General features: G+C 37.5%; 1 protein-coding gene across 1 annotated transcript; it reads left to right on the top strand.

Annotated features, from left to right (window-relative positions):
• Nucleotides 1–14: 14 nt before the first annotated feature.
• On the top strand, nucleotides 15–9,092 carry LOC121508806 (TATA box binding protein). The gene is made up of 9 exons (XM_041785900.1): nucleotides 15–131; nucleotides 633–886; nucleotides 3,454–3,610; nucleotides 3,787–3,964; nucleotides 4,332–4,419; nucleotides 5,271–5,362; nucleotides 5,545–5,712; nucleotides 6,088–6,182; nucleotides 7,632–9,092. Exons 2-9 carry the CDS (start codon nucleotides 836–838, stop codon nucleotides 7,709–7,711), a joined length of 909 nt encoding a protein of 302 aa, XP_041641834.1. The 5' UTR covers nucleotides 15–131; nucleotides 633–835; the 3' UTR covers nucleotides 7,712–9,092.
• Nucleotides 9,093–9,741: the final 649 nt, after the last annotated feature.

Raw genomic sequence — 9,741 nt, forward strand, 5'->3', positions numbered from 1 at the left:
TTCAACTCCCGGAAGTTGCCGACGACGAAGTCGCTAATGAGCGCCGAAGAAGAGCTAAGAGCGAAGATGAAGCGAACCTGAGGTTGAATTTACTCTGTTCGTGCTCGAATTTCAACTGTGAGAGTGTGAAGGTAGGTTGCCCGACCCTGTACTACATTGCCCTGGCTTAAGTTCAAGTTATTGGTTCATTATTCAGAATGTAAAGGCTACTGTTTTGACTGTGGCTTCAGCACGTTTGACATACGGCTACATGTTAGCTCTGTTTGCTAATGTTAGCTCTACTGCTAACTTCTGCCATTCACTCTGTAGACATGTTTTATTAAAGAGGCTGTCATTAGGTCCTGCTCATAGACCACTTTGAAAAGATAAAACGTACGTCCCGCTTTCATATAACCTCATAACCTTACTAGGGGCTGTTAACGCAGAGTGAAAACAGTGCATAGACTGGTGTATTAAAGTTACACTGAGTGAAGCTAAAGCTAAATGCGGTTAGCAGGCAACTATTCGCGCCACTGCTAAAGCTGCATAAATGTCTACTCCATAACATTTATGTGCCACTATATTTTAAATATATTACGTGATATTTTTAACGTACAACATACGGTTTGTCTGGTATTGTCCATTTTTTTCAGGAAAGGAAGTCCTGCCAGCGAAAAGAAGCAAGAACAAGGTGTTTTTGCTGGGCTAAGTCAACTGTGTTGTTGAGTTTTTGCTGCAACGTTATAAACTTTAGGACAGAAAAAGACAGAGGAGAGACACCTGCTGTGTAAAGTTGTCCAGTCTGCGCGGCTTCCTGCTCTTTGGAGGCGGAGAACAAACGTGAGACTCCACAGAGATGGACCAGAACAACAGTATACCAGCCTTCCAGGGGCTGGCCTCCCCACAGGTAATGCTGTATTTAGGTATTAATCATGACTATATATCAACAGGGATGGCACATCTTGATTATGTTCCATTTAGAAAACTGAAGCCAAAACACCCCCTCAGTGGGTGCTGACATATTAAGCCTGTAGTGTAGTTTTGAGCCAATACCTCTGCAAAAGGGAGCTGTCTGGTCTCTAATTGAATCGTATATTTCTCCTAGCTATAATTTCCACATATGACAGCTGCGCTGTGATCCTCTGGCTTAACGCACTGCGGAGCAAATCTCTCCCTCTAGTCAGTTGGAGCATTTCCACTGCCTGCTTTCCATTCTGGCTTCAGCATGTCCCGGAAGTAGCCCTCTGCTTGAGATTTGCTGCACATCTGTGTTTGGTGCCGACCACCGCCACTGTCAGTTCACGATCTAAGCAGCCGGAAAAACGTGCAGAGCATTTCGTTAATTTCAAAATAAAATACAATGCACAGACTGCTGATCATAAATAATCTCTATATCAACATTACATCTCATGCTGCAGCACATGCAAAAGGTCACTGGGAGGTCAGTAGGTTACAGAACTACAATGGTGCCATTGATGAGGAAAAGTTACCTTTTGAGCTGGAAAACCCCAACTATTTGAAATCATACATTCTTTCTAGCAAACACTGACCTTTTAACTTCCTGATGTACTCACACATGGTAGAAGCAATACAATCATAGAATCATGTTAAAATTAATGGCAGATCAACCCAAAAAGGCATCATAAGCCACTGCTGACTTGTTATTCCTACATGAACTCAGAGCACTCTAGACTCGCTTGCCTTCGGTAAGAGCAAAACCACAGGGCAGCCAGTATATGTGGAAACTATGGCATGCCAGTAAAACTTTCATAGATCCCTAAGGCCAGTACAGTCCACAGTGGAACACAATCTTGTTCTGGTTTGAACCAGACACTAAGAAATTTCAGTGGCTTTATTGTTAGTTTTCATTACAACTGTCTCGCCTGTCCCTTTTCCTGCCTCTTTTGTGAGCTGTGAGAGATTTTCATTTGCATGTTTCTCCATGCATCTTTGTGCAGTTTGTGTATATGATGATTAATACATTTTAAAATTGACTTGCCTTCTCACTAGCACAAGCTTTCAGGCTCCTGCAACACCCTCAAATGTAATTATTGCCCACAAATGTAATAAACCACAAACATAATACAGATCTGCAGCTTTAAATGTAATAATCCCACAACTTTTATACATTTTCTCCAAACCTAATAGCTGTTTTCTACTGCAAACATAGTAACTATTACATTTGTAGGGACTTAAAACTTGTAGGGTTTATGGGAAGGTAAAAATCTCTCAAAATTGTATTAAATTCCTACAAATGTAATGTGAACATGAAAAATGAGGTCACTGTATGTTGTAGCCTTTTTACAATTGCAAGTGGGTTCAAGTCAACTTAAGCTCAACAAGTCACATCAAGAAATGTTGTTATGGAGATTCTTTTATTTGCCATGAAACAGGAAGTTTGTTCCAGAGTCTTAAAACATTTGTAGAGCCATTAATCTTAGCAGAGAGGGATTTAAATGTGTCAAAACAGGCTCTGAAAAAAATACTGCCTGTTTCATAGTAAACAAAAAAAAAAAAGACTGTTTTTTTATCTGACTTGAGCCTAAGCTGACTTGAATAACAAACCACAAACAAAAATAGCTTTCATTTCATAGTTTTTATTTTCATATTACATTTGTGGAAAATAATTTAATTTTTTAAAAGCTGGAGATTTTTACCTTCCCATAAACATAATAAAACCCTGCACGTGTAGTAGATTATAGGTTTGCAAGGAATTTTCTTAAAATGTTTGCATCAGGCAACTGCTATTACATTTGTAGGAAATTATTACATTTGTGTGTGGGATTGTTGCATTTAAAATCACTGATTTGTATTACATCTGTGGTTCATTACATTCATGGGCGCTTATTAAGTTTTCAGCTTTAACACACAGTCACATTTGCCAAGCCATGCTTCCAGCTGGATATAGCTGAAAGCACACAGCATATTTTGTAGAGGATTCAAGGTAACAGCTTGATCCTGCTTCATACCTTTAACTATTCCACAGATTAAGCCAAATGGCTTATTCACTTTGTTTGTGACTATTTACTTCTAGCACTATAGGTAATTTAACACTCACTAAGCTATGAAATGAGTCCTGTGACTTTTGATTCACATTATGCCAGATACTAGAAGAGACTGTTGCAAAAACTAAGAAATTACCAAACACATATGGTATTGCAGTTTTATTTGATCAAATACATCCAAGTAGTTAGCCACTTTAAAAGTGCACCTTCAATGATTTGAAACAAATTTTATGTCTGTTCTTTCAGAGCCCCAGCTAGTACTGCTGTCATTCACATTTTTATAGCTGTGCAGCTAACAATTTGATAAATATTGTGAAAATTGATGTGTGAAGCACAGATATTAAGATCTTCATTACTAAAGAACTTTGGGATGCTTTCATTGTTCCTTGATTATTTGTCAACACATTTTACTTCTGATGAAACTTTTCCACTCAATGATAACTGAATTTTATGGCATGTCTTTGTGCAGGGTGCCATGACCCCTGGCATGCCAATCTTCAGTCCAATGATGCCTTATGGCTCAGGCCTGACACCCCAGCCTGTCCAGAACACCAATAGCTTGTCCATACTTGAAGAACAGCAGAGGCAACAACAACAGCAACAACAGGCTCAGCAGGCAAATGCAGGTACAACATGAACTACCTCTCCATTATATCTCAGCATTACGTAGTGAAAAAAGATTCTCACATTCCTGGATTGGATATCTCAGTTTAGTTTTAAATCTGAATGTTTTTAAATTCTATTTATTCATCATGCAGAGGTGCCATCGCTTAATAATGTTGAAAAAATCTCTATCCTCCAGGCCTTCCTGGAACATCAGGGCAGACTCCTCAGCTTTACCATTCCCAGACTGTAGCAGGCACAACTACAACGGCGCTGCCAGGAACCACCCCGCTCTACAACACACCTCTGACCCCCATGACCCCTATCACACCAGCCACACCAGCCTCAGAGAGCTCAGGAATAGTACCACAGCTACAGTATGTCTCTTTTCCAGTGTAGAATATATTAAAAGTACCTGTTTAGGCCATGTGTAGCCATCCCTTTTAGAGTTGTCTTGTTTCACTTTGTGCTTGCATTACATAAGACCATGGTGAATGTTGAGGTTAAGCTTACTATTAGATAGCCCTTTATGAAATGCCAGCCTGGACCATAAGTGTGCTTCAGGTGAATTAAAATGAGAAGAAACTTGAGTAACTAACTCATGCTGTCCTGGTGTCGGATGTGTTTAGTCTTTTTGATGTTTTTTTGATACCAAACTGAACTGTCACACATTTAAACCTGCTATTTTCTTGCAGAATTTTCAAAAGTCTCTTACTGTTACTTTTCTTATTTTCTTACCATAAGAAACATTGTTTCTACTGTAAACCTGGGCTGTAAACTGGAATTGAAAACCATCGCCCTCAGAGCCAGGAATGCAGAGTACAACCCAAAGGTGAGTGTGGTCCCCTCAGTCTTATTACATTCAACAATCCAAAGCTGATCCCTGATCTGTAAATTAAAGCCCATTGTTTGTAACTCATGTGATCCCCTGATCAATAATGAAATGTATCTCCATGGTGTAAAATGAATGTCCTGTTCCTGTATTCTGAATATGGTAAGAGCTTTTGTGCAGAAAAAAAGGCTCAAAGTGTACCAAACAGTGCTCTGACTTAACTTTCACTGTGTCTGCAGTTGTGAAAGTTTCAGCTAAAGTTTATGTGGAACAACAATCAGTAGCCTAACATTAGTAATATTATTTCACAGCCTGCTTTTTAGCCCGTGGCTGTAAATTTAGTCACAATTCCTCCTTAAACAGTGTTAACCCCCCAAAGTACGGAAGATATAGTTCTTCAATGCAAAGTAATTTACTTAATATATCCTGCAGGAGCAAGACAAAACATGCTGCTGGAGCAGCCATTGCAAAGATAAACATTGAACAGCTGTTTGAGTGGTGTGTGTTTATGTGGCTTTCTATGCAAACTCAAGTCATGGCAGTATGAAGGCCTTTTTAATGAAGGATGTGACATGATATTGAGATATAGTTGATGTATGCTAAAATGTACTCTTCTGTCATGGCTGAAGAGTAGGCAAGTTTTATTATATCATATTTTTTCTGATCCAATATACCTTCCCATCTGAAACTTGAAATTTATGATCGTATTTATGATTCATCGGAGCCCAGAGTTTTGTCAGTGAGATCATCTAATATTTTTGTTAATTTGATATTTTATATTAAATAAGCTGTAAAGCTAAATTAATGGAGATGATCTGCTAACAGTATTCCCATTCTATCATGTCTTGTAGCGTTTTGCTGCGGTCATCATGAGAATACGAGAGCCCAGGACCACGGCTCTAATCTTCAGCTCGGGGAAGATGGTCTGCACTGGAGCCAAGAGGTCAGATAATGTTATTTGCTCACTCTTTGAAGTGTTCATAATGAAACCTAAATTAAGCTTCATCTATCAGAAAATCAATTTTCAGCCCTGCACTGACTTTGATTGAAACCCTTTACACATGCTTGTCTTTTCCAATTTTTTTGTCTCCTACTCCTCCTGCTGTGACTACTCCATCCCTCTAGTGAAGAGCAGTCGAGGTTAGCTGCCAGGAAATATGCCCGTGTGGTACAAAAGCTCGGCTTTCCTGCAAAGTTCCTGGACTTCAAGATTCAGAACATGGTGGGGAGCTGCGATGTAAAGTTTCCAATTCGGCTGGAGGGATTAGTCCTTACACATCAACAGTTCAGCAGGTAAAGAAAAACTACTGTTTTGTGAATATTGAGCTGATAATCACTTATTTCTGTTTTTTCAAAGCTCCAGTATTATTGTTTTGTGCTGTGAGCATTAGAAGTTTGCAGCAAAGAGTAATGCCACCACCGGAGGAAAGGAGAAATTTGCCTTTCTCTTCTTAACTAGACGTGTAGTTTCACTTCAGCTAGAGCTGTAAAAGGAAAAAAAAAAAGGTCATACAAAAAGGTCTCATACAAACAGAGAATCTTCTAAAAGAATACAAGATGAATAGTTTAACATTTGTATCTGGGTCTCAGGCAGTAAAGATAACTGTAATTAACATGATTTTTTTTTGTGATTTAACTTGATCCTGAATTAAATTATTTATGTTTCAGCTACGAGCCGGAGCTGTTTCCTGGATTGATTTACAGAATGATCAAACCCAGGATTGTCCTGCTCATCTTTGTTTCAGGGAAAGTTGTACTCACAGGTGAGAGCTGCTCTTCTTTTTATGTTGCTTCACTTTAATCAAGAAAATTAAGATCAGTACAGTGCCTATAAAAAGTATTTGCCCCTCTTGGATGTTTTACCCTTTCATTTATTGTATAAGTCAGTCATTGTCACTGTAATTTATAATTTTGACTTTTTGCCACAAAAAAGCTATTTAATGTCAAAGTAAAAAAAAAAAATCTACAACATAATGTTGATTTAAATAAAATATGTAATGTAAAATAAGCACAAGTATTCTCACAATTAATAAAACTAGAAATAATATCCAGAAAAGCTTGTACATAGCTAAATCTTAATTTTCATACTTTACAAGTTTATGAATTTTTGTATCTAATGTTTAATTCCTGTACATTGAGAGGAAAGCTAACTAGAGTCAAAGTCTTTGCTGTGTAAGCGTACTTGGCCACCAAAGTGGATTCTGATTTCAAGCCTGCTCTGGCCCCAGGACTACACCTCACCATGGCCACTGACTTCTCTAGTCTCAGGAAGACATCTCGCTCATCTCAAATGCACATTTGCACAAATTAGTCTACCACCTGTAACTGAAATTACTGTAGTAAAATACATCATGTCATATGCACATGTGCACCAATTAACCTATTACTGTACTAATTCGTAATGCCTTCTATTTACTGTATTCAGATGTAGAAGTAATGAACATGTGCACTGTAACTCAGATACTGTAAGAAAGCCCCCTTACCTCCTATGCACATTTTGTATTCAGCTGTGTGAAATGATCTTATGTCATGTGAAGCTGCCCACACTCTTGCATATGTTATACTTCTAATCATGTCTAGTCAGCATTCTTGCACCCTTTATACATCTTGCAACCATACTATCAATACACACAGACCTGTATATACTAAAAACAGTAACAACAATATTAAATCATATTTCTTCTCTTTTAAACAGTGCTATGTAGCTGTAACTTTTAGCATAGGTTTTCTTGTTGTATAGGCCAAAAAGTATTTCTGCTTTAAATTGTATAAAGGCTAATTTGTGTTCATCTGCAAAGATTTGTAATTTTTTATCTTAAATTTTCTCTAAGTGCATGTGGGAGACTCCATGGTCAATGCATTAATATAGTTGAGGAGTAGATTTATTTTCCAGCAAGACAGTGACCCGAAGCATAAAGCAAAATCTGTCTAAAAAGCCAAATTTAAAAAAATAAAATCAACGAAAGGGTAAAACATCCAAGGGGTAGAATACACTTGATAAGCAATGTAATTATGCATCCAATCACCACTTACTGTTAATTAACCATGCTGATGTATCAGCCAAGCTCCTTAAAATGCAATGTTTATAACTAACATTGGTTTGATCTGATTTGATCATCCTCATCAAAGTGTAACTGTGTAGTTTGTCTTTTTCATTATTTGCCTTTCCAATGAAACTCACTTTAATTATATCTTTGATTTTTGTTTTCCAGGAGCCAAGGTGAGAGCAGAGATCTACGAAGCTTTTGAAAACATCTACCCCATTCTGAAAGGTTTTCGCAAGACAACGTAGAACCTGCAGCATTTTCTTTTTCACCTCAATAACCCCGTCTCTTTTTACTGTTTTAACATTCACATGAAGCATCTTCATGTAGACCTCTTCCAGTAGACCGCTGTAAGGGTTTATTTTTTCTCTAACAGGGATGTCAAGTGTTTTCAGGTTAAAAAATAGTTTTTTGGGTGTTTTTTTTTTTGCTGTTTCAACACAAGTGATGGAATAGTTTCTCCAAGGCACCTCGGATTATTTTAAATCCTTTAATTTTCTTCTCGTTATTTTTTTCTGTTCCCCTGCTCGCATCCCTGATTGTACATAAGACTGTAAAGAAATGTAAAAATGGTTGAGAAGCAGTCTGAGAAGGACTGCTCTTTGCTTTTATTTTCAGCTGTTTTAAATAGTTTTATATATTGCATTTTTATCACTTGTCAGGGCTGCCTGCACGTTTTATCTTCGCGTGTTGGGGTCTACTAGCCATGCATTCATTTTAACAGTATTTATCGAGATTTTAGATGAACAGACTGTGTGCAAAACTGAACCAGTCTACACTCTCATCCTCATGTTCACATTAATCACAACTGGATCTTGGCTAATTTCAATTCTTATTGTATGGGTATTGGTTGTGGAATTTCCCTCCAAATTAACAAACAAGCATCCACTGTGAATTAGTGTCTAAAGTTTGGTTTGCCAAAGTTTTGGATAGACTGGAGCTAATCTGAGCACTATTGCTGATGTTTTGATGATATGTTTGGGCTCAAAATACATTAAAATCCAAGCTGTTTATTTTTTATTTTTTTACACTCCCATGACTCCAGGATCAAAGGGAATGGACAATTTATTTTTTGGCAAACTGTGCCTTGTCTGGAGCACAGTGCAGATTAGAAAGTTTGAATCTAGAAGTCCAAGACACAGATGGGACTGGCACTCTTTAGTTAAAACCCCTTGTGTTGTATTTATTTTGAATTTACATTGTTTCATACTCCCACAAGCACTAAAAGATGTCCTGTTGAAAGATAAACTGCATCATGGCTTGACATGTTTATTATGTGGCTACAAGTTTCCTTAAGTTGGCCATTCAGATGTATATTTGTTTTAATCATTGCTGAGCACTGGTTGATGTGAATCAGTCCTGACTTTCAAAACTTTGTTCTTAGCCAAATACGAGTTGATGTTGTGGGCACATGTTGAGTTACAGATCCAGTGTCTGTGTGTCAGCTCCATAAGGGCTGTTTGGACAGCAGAAGCTGGGGAAATTAGAGATTTATGTTCAGCTACTACATCATTAAGTTCGTCTTTTACCAGCAGCTTAGTAGCAGCCAACTGGGAGTTCAGAAATCTAAATGCAACTCTTGAAATTGTAATGTGCTGCACTGTCCAATAATAAACATGTACATACTGACTCTGCTTTAAGCTGCTTCTTTCATCTCATTTAAATGAAATCAAAGCTGCGTGGGATTTTTGGTGGTATTTGTCAACAGCAGTATGGTATACATACCAGTTGGCACTATTTTTTTTATTAAGTAATTAATGGTGTTGAAAATCAGTTTCACTTCAACTGCAAGGAAAAGCCTATTATAAAAAGTAGATATTTTAGATAGGTAGATAGATGTCAAAACAATGTAAACCTGCTATAATGAAAACTTACAGGTAGTTAGTCAGCTGCCATTAAAAATTTACACTTTATAATTTAACCAGTGAAAAGGTTTGATTCATACACAATATACCCTTTTTGAATTCAATCCAATATTGTGTAACAACTGTTTGGCCATTTGTGCAACTCTGTGTGTGTTACAGCAAATTATCATTGGTATCAGTAGAGACTACCTGATGGTTTTACATGAGCAATACTAAATATATTTTTTGGATGCGGCAGCAGTGTTAGATTTCTGCAAAACAACCTTGAATTAGGCCATTGACCAGTCAGTCAGGATGATATGGTAATATCCTAAGCTGGATCTGTTAAATAATGAAAACTCTTATCAGCATTTTATCTGGACTTTTAAATGTGTGTTTTGTCTTTAAACGGGAAGAAAATCAGGACATTGTGG

The sequence above is a fragment of the Cheilinus undulatus genome, linkage group 1, assembly GCF_018320785.1.
Source record: "Cheilinus undulatus linkage group 1, ASM1832078v1, whole genome shotgun sequence".
In the NCBI taxonomy this organism is placed as follows: Eukaryota; Metazoa; Chordata; class Actinopteri; order Labriformes; family Labridae; genus Cheilinus; species Cheilinus undulatus.

What these genes read in the sequence shown, in the direction of transcription:
- LOC121508806 (XM_041785900.1), top strand. Translation starts at nt 836, where the DNA reads ATGGACCAGAACAACAGTATACCAGCCTTCCAGGGGCTGGCCTCCCCA. An exon ending in GGCTCAGCAGGCAAATGCAG is followed by an intron (nt 3,611 to 3,786) that starts GTACAACATGAA and finishes TCTATCCTCCAG; the next exon opens with GCCTTCCTGGAACATCAGGG. An exon ending in GGAATAGTACCACAGCTACA is followed by an intron (nt 3,965 to 4,331) that starts GTATGTCTCTTT and finishes TCTTACCATAAG; the next exon opens with AAACATTGTTTCTACTGTAA.